The following is a 15,494-nucleotide window of genomic DNA, read 5'->3' on the forward strand; positions in this document are numbered from 1 at the left end:
TAAAAATGAAAATAAGAGATATAACCTCCATTGGCTTTGATCTTAATAAACGTTATCCAGGACACAATTCTGAACAATATTCAAAAGGTTTTAGACGTTGATCGGATACCTTGCGTAATGCTAATGTCGGCGATATTGTAACTTCTAATTTGAAAAGTACTTCATGAAAAATTATTTTATTATAGTGCATATATTAAGTGTTATAATATTAGATACATGTTTGATATAATGCATTTAATGCACTGAATCCAGTCTGTGCACTTTGTGCTTTAAGCATAAATCTCGCCTATTAAAAATACTTCATATCCTCTCTCCCCTCCTAAATAGGTGAAATATATATAACATCAAGTTAAACAAAGAAAATAATAGCTAAACACTTTGCTGTACTTTATTCTTTATTATCTCTCTCCATATGGTATAAATAAACATTAAGCCTTTTGCACTCCCTGCAGTAATCATTTATGCTGGTTATGATATACATATGATTGCGCTACTCTCCCTTATTATATATTGACAAATCGATTCAACTGATTTTATCAATAACAGTAAAAAACTGAAATCATAGCACAATACTAATATATCATAAACTGTCATAAAGACATATCACAGAGTTGTCCGTGCAAATTACCCCACTCCTTCTACTTTATCTGACTTCTACGGCATAAATATCAGAATTACTCTATTCGTAATTAAAATTTCAGTAAAATCCAGAAACGCGAGTTATTGTCCGCAGAAGAAAAAGTTATAGTTTCACAGCTGTTGTAATTCTTTAATATGAATCGTCTTATCTTATCTTTTCTTCTCGCTGGATCTAAATGTGCAAACCAATCGTAGGTACTGTAGAATCTTAAACCTGTTCTACAATTATGTAAGCGTATTTGTAATAGAAGTAGAATATTCTTTTCATATTTGATTGCGATTAGTCAATTCTTATAACTACAATCACTTCACTACAGTCACTCGACTACGCTTACGCAATTGTAGGACGGGTTTTACAACAATCGCAAAGCTGCTTTTTCTACTAAATGGAGCCGTTAGGTGCGCTTATGACTTGACTTGATTAGGTTTCGCCATATCCGCGGGATACATTATTGTGAAGAGTCCATTAACGATCATTATTGCCTGTTAACAGAGAGTTGTATTAGCGATATCGCGACAAGGCGTGATTTCACATTTACACTCTTTTCTTAGCCGTAAACTTATGGTCCGCGTTTATGGCGCTACGTCGACGATGGCCGTGACCGTCCGCGATACGGATACGGAAACAGTGGTCGTTACTGCGCGAGTACTCAAAAGTTGTCAAGCGGAAAACAAATCACCGTTACCGCACCGTAGCGCCGACCGTTCTCTCTGCCATAATATAAGAGTTTACTTCACGGCGTTATAAAGCATCTGCGTTGCGTAATGCTGGAGCATTACAGAGAGCGCGCGCCATAAAAGCGCCGACTCGAGCAGCCGAAACGGTGTAAGGTGCGTCTATAAAAGTGCTCTCCTTGTGTATCGCGGCAGCGTGGCGTAAAGCGTGGATATCACCGCGATTATTGGCGTACCGTAACGCGGATTCTTGGAAACGCATGACGTTATACCTACGTTACATCATGTACTCAAAGCATACATTAAGTGAGCACTTAAGTGGGGAAAAAATACCGTAAAAGAAAATATTACAATCTTTGTGTAAATTTTTAATTTTTCCCATAGAAATTATGGAATTTCATTCATGAAACGACGGCTATAATTATAATTGAGATTCAATAATTTGCAAACAATTTGTTTGGAGCTTCTAAAAACAGATTTTGAAAAAAAAAAAAACGATTTTGTTAAAGTATTGTATCTTTAAGGCTAATCTATAAAATTTAGCTGGATGCAAATAAAAAGATCATTTTCTTCTTAAAATAATTATGTAAGCTCTGATAGCTGAAATGTCAAAATCTTTCACTGCATTGTTCATTATACCTGAGTTTCCTTGTACACAATTATTTTAACGGTTCAATAGAATTATTTTTAAATGTGTATCTATCTCTCTAAATGTTTTCATATTTCAGCAAAATCATCCTGTCTTTGTAAAATCCCCAAAATCGATTGAAAAATTGACACAATACCCAAATCTAATTATCGCGTTCGATTTTTCTATTGTAATCAAATTTCTCTTGCTAGTGCATTGAAGAATTGGTAAAATAAAATCAGAGCATCGGAACAATCGCCACTTGTCATCGCATCATCGACGCGTTTGCTCCTTTCGACGAACACAAGCGGAAAAATAATCGAGAAAAATTCATCACCATGTCTCTCTCTTTCTCTCTCTACCTTATTTCTCTTCATTCCGGTCGTCTCTCTTCCTTACGTCCTACGGCGTTCCGTGCTTCATAGAGGGAACACGCGATTCCCGCGTTAACTCCCGCAGGGCGCAGCGGGTGTCCTTACGCGGACTCACATTAACCCACCTCCGCATCCTCCACATTTCGCGCCTTTCCTACCCGCAACCCCTTCTCCAAAAACACTGATATACGTACGTACTTTGCCGCTATCACGATCGCCTTTAACACTTCGTTCTTTATTCCGTATTTATATGTTCGTTTTTGTTTCAACTAATTGTATTTGCACATCCAATGAAAAGTAGATAGTTACATTTTTAAATTGCAAAAACATCCTTTTTATAATAAGAATGAGAAATTAATTTATCCCGCATTATGCGGTACGTTAAACATCTATTTAATGTAACTACACAAAGTTTAAGTTACAAAGTTTCTGTAATGATAAGGAACATATATCTTTTTCTATCTACAATTTATAATGCTAGGTTTTTTCTTCAAAAATAAATCTAACTTTCTGAAAATATACTAATTAAATTCCATATGAATGTTGTAAACATAACACTGCGGATATTTTAGCTAATAATTAAAAGTAATATTAATTAGAAGTATCTCAACGAAGCTTCATTAGCCTTTTAAGTGTATCTTCGATATTGAAAATAACAAACATCGTCAATCTATTATTAGTTAAAAATTTTAGTTATACAAAATTAATTTAAAAAATGTTATTTGAATCGTTTATTTAATGAAATTATTAATATACGAAAAATTACTTCTCTGGAAGATGACATACGTATATTCAAATGTTAGAATATATTGTATACGTTTATTGTTCGTAACAAACTGAAGAATTCTTCCTCTGAAAAACTTGAAAGGAGCAATCTCTAAAAAACGTGTCTTTCAACAACATTAACCTTCTGCAACTATTACAGCAAATTTAATAAATAAGAAAGAAATCAAGCCTTTTATCTCGTTATTTGTACCGACTGATTTTTATGTGTTAAATGTATCATTTCACGAGCTTGTCTATATCAGACTACGAGAAGTAGGTTCAAGCTGGTTCGGGCTACGTGTATATCGCGGCTGTGACGTTTCTGTGCCACAACGAGAACTGAGATCGCTAACATCGCTAACTAACGGCGAGTAGATGAGCACCCTCGTGTGCTCGCCCGCTGAGCAGATAAGACTTCGCACCACGGCGCTAGTCACGGATCTTCGCGCTCGCCGCGCGCATCACCTACGCCCATCGCCACCCACGCCCTTCAGGCACCCTGATAAATTACTCAAGACCTCTATCGTCTATCCCGGGCGCACGGTCATGTGCACGGCTATCAGCTAGAGTGCGCCTTATAACATCCGGAAAACGATCGGTACGCGTGACCCGACCACCTTCGGCCGAAACCGCATGCCCAGAAAACATTCGAAAGTTCTACCCATAAACGCTGCCACTATTATTGCGTGTCGCGATGTATGGAACAATTAATGAGAAAAGTTCTTAACCGTCAAAATGTATCTACATCCTTTCTTCTGAATGTTTTTCAAAATTTCTGTCAGACGTCGCAAATCTCCGTGGATTTTTTCATACACTGAGAATCCCATTTGGTTGAACCGATTAATCTCTTGTTTCCATATGAGCAAACAAATCCTTGATTGAGAATAAAATAAAATTTGATTATTGTAACATTTTATTTGTGTTATCAGAAATAAGTGAAACGTTACAATAATCAAATTTTTTGTTTCAATTAAATTTAGTTTGTACTGCATTAATGGGATTCGTGATATATATTATCGTATCTTCCTCTTGCATCATGAAATAGAAAAGATCAATTAAAAAAGATAAAAAAATAGAATCAATAAGTGCAGACAAAAGATAAAATTTTATTGGAATTCTAATTGTATTTGAAAATAAGTTTTTCTTCTCATTGATCTTGAAATGGGTATAGGATATGCTTTCAATGCAAATACGGCACTTGTCAGTGTGTGTAAGAAAGACACGAATTCAGAACTCACATAATTTAAGATTTAAAAAAAAATAATAGATATTATATCTTGTTGGAATATAGAAACTTTTTGATAATATTTTCGAATGGGAAACGACTAATTGTATAAGTTTGAAGAACAATCAGAAAAGTTATTTTAATAGTCAGTTGTTGTAACACCAAGTTTTCAAAATTGTTTTGTGTAAATTATTTCATTAATTAACATAAAAAAGATAATTATTAACATAATTTAAAATAAAATATCAGTAGTACAGAGTACTATACAATTTGTGATTTTTTTTTTATCAACTTACAGGAAGAGTATGAGTTCAAATTTTAAAATTTAAATTTTATTTAACAGACAAACTTATTTCAGGGAAACCAGAAATGTTTTACAAATATTATTGAATATATCTCATATTTAAATTCTCAGAAGCAATTTTGTTAATTTTTTCATTGGAATTAAAATTAAACAGTTTTTTGTTAATTCTAAAAAATATGATAAATACGAGTATGACTTGTCCTTTTTCTGTATTCACCGATTCAATAATAATGTTCAAAAATAATTCTATATTGTATTATTGTTAAAACATTTTACTTTGTTGAGTTAAAGAAATGCCTGTTTTAAAAAATAATTTTTTAGAGATAAGTAAAAGCAATTAAGATGCAACTTTTATTAAAAATAGATATATATTGCTTTCTTGAAATACGCCCCTTAAAATATGAATTAATGACAGCATCAATAACATATGTGCTCGATTAAGATTCTCAAACTGGATCTATAATAACTTACAAGAATTGTCGATTGGTGAATATATGTATAAGAATGATTTTAAATGCCGCTAGTGGCTGATATATTAGCGAGATACACAAAGACAAAAGACCTGGATTTCTCTACGACGTTTCCATTTGATGATGCAGAAAGGGGAAGGAGAGGAAAGATCTATTATCTAAGAAAGACCTTAATAATCCCGATTCATAAAACCTAGTCTATCCTGGTACGCCGATACGCCACTGTCGGCCACGAGTGGGTTGATAAAGAATGACGATCGTAAGGGAAGAAAGTTGCACAGCGCTTATCGCCCAATAAATTCTACTTCAGCCAGCATCTGCCTGTCTCTCCCTCTTTCTCTTTCAGAGTTTCCTTCGTTTTCTCGCCTTTCGTGGCATCGCGTCTTGCCCCACCTCATGTGCCGCAAAACCCGTGTAATTACCGTCGGCAAGTACCAACTAAATTCTCCCTTAACGACGAGTTACGATCGAATTAACAGATTGCCCCGTCGGAAAGATAGTCTCCTTCGCCTTCTATACACGCCATCATCTTTTATCAGACCTGTCAATCTTATTTTATATGCTTTCTTATAATTAAGAACTTAAATAAAGAATGAAAATAGACAAGATAAGAAAAGTCAAACTTTTTGATCAAAACAATTAATATTCTAAGAGTTTATGGGGTTCAATTTTTCAATTTTAGTAAAACAATATTTCTTGCAATTTCAGTCTATTCTTTTTCCGTGTTATTTAATAAATTTCACATTTGATTAAAAACAGATTTCTTATTATTAACAGAAATCCTATTAAGATACGTGATGTTTAATTAATTTTTTGCTTCCACTTCTATCAATTATCTTCATATAATTTGGTATCTACGAATTTCGATCAAAAACACAATAATTTATTATACTACAGAAATATATTTTACACGTATCGAAGGGTTCAAGTAAGCGTGGAACTGAAAGGGAAGGTGAAAGATCTTGATGAAAGCTCGTAGCCACGTAACAAATATATCGTGATGAATTTGAGATTAGCTATCGAAGGCAGCAACTTTCTCGCATGGCGAGAGGAAAATGTGTTGAGATGGTGCAGCGCGGGCTCAAATCGGATAGTTTGTTCATTAGAGATATTTTCCGACGGATGAACGGGAAGAGGCGTTCGAGGGAGCGTGCTCAAAGTGTATTTGTCTTGATAAGTTTGAGGCAGGAAATGAGACTGTCGATAAGGGAAGAGAGTCTGTGCTGGTCTTCCTTAAAAGAAGCAAGATCGCCAGAAATGAGAATTTCGATACATTTGATGAGGAATAACGGTTGTACAGAAGTATTTTAACAGTCTGGAAGCAATCTTGCACAAGTGCGAAAAATAAACATATCTTGTTAAACATAAACATTGTATTTATTTAAAAAGTTTTTAACTATAACGCGCACCGACAAAATTCTAATGTATCATATTACGAAGTTAGGGTCAAAAGAAAATTAATGGAACAATCAAGCAGAATATTAGAGTAAATGTGTTATTTAATTTTAAAAAACAAGCGTTTTCTCTCTCCCTCTCTCTCTCTCTCTCTCTCTCTCTCTCTCTTTGATGGTGATTTACGGAATTCTACGCAAAGAGTACTAAATGTACATCCAGTTTGCATAAAATATGGTGCTTATAGTTTATAATTTAAATACTGTGTTAAAAACGATCAATAATGAAAAATAAAAAATAAGAAGTTATTACTTTCTAATGCACATTGTACCTTTTTTAAAGCGCAATTTCAAGAATAGAAACTTAACTACATCCGAATATCCGCTATTATACATCAATTGCAATCAGAATTTCATTGGTATTGCGACCATTTGAAAAGCTCGTAAAAGGGCGATTGACTCGGCTGCATCGCGTTACTTTTATATTCCAAAAGCGCATATAAAAATTAATGTAAATGCAATGGCAGTTATCTCAGCGAACAATAATAGCTTTTAAGCGAGAGAACATATTCTAAAATTGAAATAATCAACTTTATTGCAGAACTTGAAAGAAGAAGGAAGTATAATAAAACTATTATATGTTCAGAAATTTCTGCTCTAAAACTTCAAAATCTTCAAAAATTAAATTTAATGCAAAATTATTAACTATTTCATTTATTGCATAATGAAAATGATCGATCTTATTAATCATCGTTAAAAAAAAAATCTTTTAGAAATAAGATACAATCAACCATTTGGATAACAAATTATCTTTAATGAATTTTCATAATTATAAGTATATGCAATGTTGATGTCGAACGTACATATTAAATTATCTAATTATTTCTTCGTTTAAATACTTATTTTTGTATCCACTGATAGGCTTGCTTTTATTGCAGCAGTTTATCAAAAATGTTATCGATTTTATACTCCAGCGCAACCAGTAGAAAGAGGATGACAAAGCAAGAGCAAGACAGAATAAGGCAAAAGAAGAGAGAGAGAGAGAGAGAGAGAGAGAGAGAGAGAGATTTTCGCTCCCGTATCAGTGCGCAAGGCCCGTTTGACCTGGCACACATGCCGCCCATAGATCAACCAGAACCCTTAGGCCGAACCCCACCATGCCACGGGCTAACCATTAATTTACAACCCGCAGAGTAACCCCATACCTCAACCCCTGCATACAGGATTCGCGTCCCCTTGCGGCAGATATGAGCTACGACGTGGCGCTGAGGGATTCAACCGCTCCAGTTCCCGGACGGTCCCTTCTATCTCTCCATTCGGTCTCCTCCACTCGCCATCTCCGTTGCGCCCAACCCTTAAACGATCTCCACCTACCCGAGAAATACCCCGTTTATATCACGACGAAAGAAATTTAAATCTATCGACGGCACATTTCGATTAATCTATAACGATAACTCATGGAGTTTGCGAATCTTGCAACGTAGACTGATTTTGCTGGTAAAATATTATTTGCATCCTTAATGTTCCTCAACTAAATAGATTATCTCGCTAAAGAAATCAGAAGGATTCTTTATATCTTATGATTCAGCACTTACTATTAGTATAAGAACAAAAGAAAATTTTCATTAATTAATTATCGTATGTGTAATATTTTTCGGACTAACAATAAGAAGATACTTCTGTTAATCTCCGAACGCTAAAATCTCAATCTTCGGCCTTTCCTTTCGACGATGAAACGGATTTACCCAGACTCGACATGTTCATAACGAGCTCGTCGTGGAAGGAAGAAAGAACAAAACTCTTAATTGTCAGCGGACTTCGAATTATTCAGGACACGGCTGGAAGAAGAGACTAGAAGGGAGCAGATTCACAAAAATTCAGAGGAGGAGGGAGAGAGAGAAAGAAAGTCACGAGTAAATGCAAGGAGCCGAAAGGGTGTGGAAAATGCTTTTTGATTTTACGGGCTTTATTTTCGCTTAATAAGCTGGTGCGAATAGGCCCGGCTGTTGCTTGTGCTTTGTAACTCGATGGAAGTAAGTTGTCCCCTGTTTCGTTTTGTTGTCCAGCAGTTCCTTCTCTCCCTCGTGCCCCAACCCCCTACTCCTTCCCCCTCCTCCCGCGGGAATGAAAGGAACGAATAATTAGAGAAGGTTGGCGGGCATGGCCCGAAAGTTTCTGGCCAATTAATTAGACGGAGAAATGCACGGCACAAGAGGTAACCAGCGCATAAGCGCCAGAGACGGCAATTTAAACAGCGACAATTCGACTGCGATTATCGCTGCACAAACGTTTTGACGGCGCGCTTTTATAATGTAAAGACTTCAGTGTTGATAATGGCGGATATTAAGGACTTGAATACATAATAGGTCTGTGCACTATGAAATTCATAAAATTTAAAATTAAAAAGATTGAATAGGTAAAATATAATTATATATAGAATAGGTAGAAATAAAGAGATAAATATGAAAAGTCTACAGAAAGAAAGATTATAATGTAGAAAAATTCACGATTTAAAGTTGCAAATAGAAAAATATTTCGAGAGAAAGTTTAATTAAAGTAAAACGTATATAATTGAGAGAGAAATAATCTTTACACGTGTTATTTTTTTAGATTTACATTCTATTGATTGTACTTTAATTAAATAATATTGCAAAAAGTATAGTAGAACTTTTTACTGTTAATGCTGTTCTAATTAATGAATCTTTCCTACTTTATTTATAATTACAAAATACAATAATAATTTTTATATTTCTGAAATTATTTTTTAATGTTAATATTATTTCTGAAGTATTCATAAGTGTATAAGCAAGTTTTACGCACTTGAGTTGTATCTATTGCTGTACAATTATTCATATATAGGAAAATAGAAATCAAGATTAAAGCAATAAAATAGAAAATACCGAAACCATCATACTGAAAATAATCGCAGGGACTTCATTATTTTTTAAAATGCTTTTACATTACGTTTCAGTAATAATACCTGTAGTTACGCACTGACAAGTCACGCTCTGTGTCGATCTTACAATAATAAAATATCAGCTTTACATTCGATGGGCGATAAGACGCACGCGCTTCCCTTTCACACCAGGGTGTACTGTATATAACGGCTGGACGCACCCCTTCGACCCTCCTACCAGTCCCTCTTCTTTCGACCCTCGTCGTCGGACTCGCCCCTCGTTTCCTCCACTTAAAAACCGGTAATTACTCTGATGCTGGTGTGCTCTGGCATTTACCATCCGCTTCGGTGTTACTCTGTTTTCTGCTTAACAGCGACACTCGACCCGAAACTCGATTTTCGCAGCACGCTATATATCATTGCATTATACTGCACATTAGTCCTCGTGATGTGAACAACGCAGTGAATTAATTTTGCAGCGAATATCAAAAACGCTACTATAAGCATCTTCGCAACACATTAGTTACTTCACATAAAACATTTTGGGTCGCATAATTTTGTTTAAACACATTTCTTTCGAAAAATTATTATTAAAAATTATTATAAAAAGTTATTGCATCATAACTATTATAACTATTATCATATTATTAAAAATAATCTATGTCACACTCTCTCTTAAGATTATCTCATTATATTATAGCTTAGAAATATTATTAATTTTGATAGTTATAAGTTTGCCTGCTATAAATATTATTTGTTATAATTTCCTTTCATTTCCTATGTGAATAAAATGGAAAGAACAAAACAAGAAAAATAAAAAAATCAGGTTCCTACCGATCAGTAGACTTATTTTTAGGAAAGCTTTCACACGCCAATCATATTCACGTTTTCGGCGTTTAATTATAAAGAATATAATGAAAATTTCCGAAAGAGTGACACGTGGCTGTGACGTTATGAAATTTTACGAGCACATTTGAATATATATATATGTATAGATTATTCATATGTGAATATGTACCTGACATATTTTCTAATAGATGTTCATCAAATCAATATTTGTAAGAAATACATAAATCTTTCAATTTTTAGACAAACAATCAAATAATAGAAATAATAAAAATCCAATCAAAATTAATAAAAAAAAAAAATAAGGTAATTTAGTTCTGCTGTATACAATATGCATGCATATCTTACATTACTTACCTTGATCGTCGTGTGGTGGGATCTTTCATAACCATAACCTCTGTGATGTCTCCGTACTTGGTGAAATACTCCCTGAGGCTCTCTAAAACAATAAAATCACTTGATTAGTTTCGGCACAATAGGAAATTATTATAGTGTTTTCAACGTCGTATAAAAAAAAACTGTTAAAATATAGATATATTTCAATGCTATATTTTTCTTATCATAATATAAAATATATGTAATCATATCATATTCTCATTAAAAAAAGCATTATTTTCATCGCAATATATGTTCGTCTTTTTTCTTATAAAGGTGTTTCTTTTTTTAACGCAAATATATGTCAGACATAATGTGGCATCGCAACGGAAATCTAAATTATCCCTTCGCATAGACATATGTCAACTAAAGTTAGAGCTGAAGGTAACACAGAAGATCACTGACGCTAATTGGAATTAGTAGATAACAACACGAGTCGACACTTCGGAACGTAATCCTCGTAGCCTGATAAACGTGGTGCGTGCGTCCAAAGTAAAGCTTTAGCTTAACACAACCTAGCTTTGATGGTAGCTAATTCTACACATTGTGCACCTGCTATGACGAGTTTGCCCAACGACCGCTTTCCGTTAAGTAAATAGATAGTAATAAAATTATAGTTTTGTATAATGTACAATAAAAATAAAAAAAAAAAGATATCAATAATAATTAAATTAAAGTTATAACTATTAATAAATAAAAATAACTGTTTTCATTCTTTATCCTTATTCTAGCCAATTTTTTTGCCAGAAAAATAACACCGTGAAACAAATTATTCAAATAAAAGTATCATAAAAACGATGCGTGCGTTACAAAGATGTACGTTACGAAGACAAATCTATAGACTATGAAGTAATTATCAAACAGAGTCAGAAATTAGAACACTGATATCTTTTTTTACATAGTGAACAACAAAAAGAAAAAAAAATTATACCCAGTGCCTCTTCCCTTTTCTACTTTTTAGTTGGCTGAGAAATTATCCAATCGCACACGTGCCATACGATCAATGCGACCGATGTAACCAATGTAGACCTTCCTCGCTTCTCTCCACCAGGGACACCCCCTTGACCCTTTTCGTAGGTTTATAGCGAAAAGCTGAACACTGGCGGCGGGCCAGCATGGCCGCGCTCCAAATACGTCTTACACCTTATCTAATTATACGCTGTTTCATCCAGTCCGCTTTAAAGACTTCGTAATGTTCAGCGGTTACTTGTCTGTGCGATCGCGGATTTAATAAATCTACAACATGATTTTACGATAGGCTGCGACAAAAATTAATATGTAAACTTTTGCTTTTTCATATTAGTGCATTTTTAATGACTTGACACTTCTGGAAAAAACTTATTTTATATTGCTATTTTTTATATAACACAAATACAATTCTTTTTATTATTAATATAATAGCTTTTCAATTCACGGAATTATAATTAAAAGCTTAAGTTGAAATAATGCCAAATACTTTAAAATTTAAAAAGTTATAAAAAAATGTTATAAAACTGCATATCTGTCAACATAATAAAAATGCAATAAAGACCGTTTAAAGAAAACGAAATAAAAGAAAGAAAAATAACAAATTGGTAAGAACAGTTACCTGCATTAAATGAGGTGTCATTCTATCCTTGTTTTACGTCTAATAAACAACAAAGATAGAATAGCAAAAGTAGCGCTAATAGCGTCTCCCCGAACGCACCAATAGAAGTACAAATCTTAATTATTGTTATTTTCCATGCAAAATACGAGCGAATGAACTACAATCGAAAGCTTGAGTGTTTGATAATTATTATTGCCGGGGTGCAGAAAATACGAGATAACTGGACTTGCAAATTCAGCGCACGGCATTAATCAATGAATTATTGGTATCTCCAGGTCATTAGCCACCGAGCACCACCTGTTTGGTAACGAGCCTCGCGCATAAATTACACCCGGCCCCTGCACTGTTAATTAGTGGCACCAAGTCGGAATTCTTAAGGAAGCGATACAGCGAGAACCTGTTATCAACCCTACGCTGGCTAATGTTCGTTTTATGACGAAACATTTAAAAGACAATTAGGCTAGATCAGAGACATTGACGTTGCCGTTTATTACGCCATCATCCCTCTTGAAAATAAGATTTTGTTAATAAAAAAGGGCATTATCGAAGCATGCTGTTGAATTGCTTCTTAATGGATTTGTAATTTGTATTTAATTCAAAGAACTTTTTTAAAGGACTAAAAACCATACCTTTGAGTTTGCAGGTATTATTCAAATCTTGGAAATTCGTACGCAACGAGCGAAAGGATAATAACTAATTGCATTTTCTCCTTTCTTTAAAGTTCTTTAAAGTTCTTATTAAATATAAAGGAAAGGTTAATAAATTCTTTAACAACTGAGAGGAAGGTCATCGATACTGACATTTTGTTTTAAGATAATGTTTCCTAAACAAAAACTAAAAATAAAACTTTAAGAACATAAATACGATTAGAAAATGTCATCTATCAGATATAATAATAACACTTTTTATAATATTTGTTTTGGCATATTTAAGTTTTCCGTAAAATAAGCAATGAACGTCTGTCAAAATGGACTCCAAAATGAGCTGACATACTAAACTGTCATGTTACAAATTTATTTCTTTTTCTTTCGCAGGTTATCTGTACAAAATGCTTACAAGTATATAAGATTTTTCTAAAACCTTTTCGCTTTTATATAAAACGTTTTTTGTTCACACATACCATCTTAACTGAGAAAAAAGAATTTATATACATATTTTATATTGTTCTGCGAGACACAAACAGTGTAACGCAACAGTTTTTTTTTTTAGGATTTTCCATTAATACATATTTACATTCAATCCCAATAGGACTATACATTATACACTATAACGCAACACTATGAAGTTAACTTATAGTCTGTCTTACAGCAGGTATGCCGGTTTACGCTGCATTCCAATTTTATTTTTAAAACCACATTATAAAAAAATAAAAAGAAAAAAATATAAATAAAACTAATTTAGGAAACTAAAAACGTGTAAAATGATATAATATTACCAATAATTTTAAATAATTATCAATGATATAGTCACTATTATTTGAACTACGCAATTGCAAAAGAAAATCGTAAAAATTTTATTTTCGCATTTGTATAATTCATTTTTAGCTAATTTTGTATAGAAACAAGCCAAATATATGAATTATGAGTTTGTATTTCTTTAATTACTTATCTAAATAGATCACGTTTTTATCTGTATTAATAGAATGCAATAGTTAATTTTCGAAAAAAAGGGGTGACGTTTTAGAAGACGTATATCAGTATCGGTAACTTTCCTGTACTCAAATTCCATTAAAAAATGTAGATAAAAACATAAAAGAAAGGATAAAAATTATTCTTGTATCTCTTATATTAGAGATTAGATATACAATATAACTAATCTAAAAATTTATTTAACTTATTTATAAGCATTCGTTACTTTCAGTAATTTTCGGCAAAATTAATATGTTTTTTGCCCAACATATAATAAAATTTTTTATTTCAAAATTATAATACTAATTACATAGTTTAACACTTGTTTAAGACCCGAATAAACGAAGCATTTTCTGATGGATTTTTATTCACTGAAAACGAATCTGATCACGGAATTGCTAACACGTCAGTTTTTTGAAAAAATTGAGATTAAATGTACCAAAATTGGCGTTTTTGGGCATATTTATCATTTTTTTGTGGCTAAATTAAATTTTTTTTAATTTACGTCACTTTAAAGTGCTACCTTTTATCTATAAAATTTATATATATTATAGTACAATTATTATTTTTCACCGAGACATGAAAGTTTTAACCCTTCTACAGTGTAGCTAAAATAAGCTATCTGATCTATTTTTGTGTTAAAATAACTTTCCTAGATATCATAATTTTATTGTTATAATTTGATTGCTGAATTTAAATGATATTAAAATGATATTAAAATTTCAAAATTAAAAATAGCGGATCCATTATGGCGGATTAAAATTGGAAAGTATAGACAGGTTTTTAAGAAAATGTGTATCTTAATGTTTTTGAGACTAAATATGATAGAATTTTAATACTTAAAATGTCGCATACTGCATGCGGAATACTGTTTTATTAACGCCTGCAATTTGCCTATCAATTTATATGCAATTTGCGTGCTCGACGTGATCTTGCGCAATCTTCATATGCTAATTATGCATATGAACAAAAATTGTATCGTAATAAATATAAATTTTATTTTATAAGTAAAAGATAGCACTTTAAAGTGGCGTAAATGAAGTCGAAAAAAAATTTATTTTGGCCACAGAAAAATGGTAAATATTGTCAAAAACGCCAAATTTGATATATTTAACCTTAATTATTTCAAAAACCTGACATTAATTAGGCCAATTTCGCTGCCAGATTTCAGCAAATAAAAATTCATCGAAAAACACTTCGTTTATTCAATTCTCCAAACAAGATCTATTTTTGTATAACTATGTTATGAGTGCTAAAAATATTTTTAATTAAAAAAATGTCTTTCTTTTCCAAAGAATTTTTACTGTTTAAAATATTTAAATATTTCTCTATTATTCACGTATGAAAACGTGTTTCATACACATTTTAAACTGTTTAAAAGTTGCTTAATCGAGGTTTTTAATACATTTTAATCATGTTTTTTTATAATACTATTTAAAGCACGTTTGACGCATTAAAAATATGTTTAGAAAAAAATACAGTATTTTGTTATAAAAAAAAATGTTATCTTTATCTTATTAAACCTGTCAAAAACGTAGGTTTTTCAAAATATGTTTTCTTGTTTTCACAATAGATCTTGAACATTTTTAAAACTCATTATAACGTCACTCTACAACAAAAATGTCGCTAAAAAGAAAAGTATACCCTTGTTTCCTATTGAACAGGTTTGCCGATTCTTCCTTAATTTGTC

General features: G+C 32.6%; 1 protein-coding gene across 3 annotated transcripts in view; it reads right to left on the bottom strand.

Annotated features, from left to right (window-relative positions):
- Positions 1-10,648, bottom strand: part of LOC108746488 (RNA-binding protein Musashi homolog Rbp6) — a 448,396-nt gene extending 437,748 nt beyond the window's left edge. For all 3 annotated transcript variants that reach the window (XM_018483298.1, XM_018483297.1, XM_018483300.1), the window contains exon 1: positions 10,571-10,648. In XM_018483298.1, the coding sequence (XP_018338800.1) occupies positions 10,571-10,605 (35 nt within the window). In that variant the 5' untranslated portion in view covers positions 10,606-10,648. The remainder of the gene's footprint in view (positions 1-10,570) is intronic.
- Positions 10,649-15,494: the final 4,846 nt, after the last annotated feature.

Source organism: Trachymyrmex septentrionalis, unplaced genomic scaffold (assembly GCF_001594115.1).
Source record: "Trachymyrmex septentrionalis isolate Tsep2-gDNA-1 unplaced genomic scaffold, Tsep1.0 scaffold172, whole genome shotgun sequence".
Classification (NCBI taxonomy): Eukaryota; Metazoa; Arthropoda; class Insecta; order Hymenoptera; family Formicidae; genus Trachymyrmex; species Trachymyrmex septentrionalis.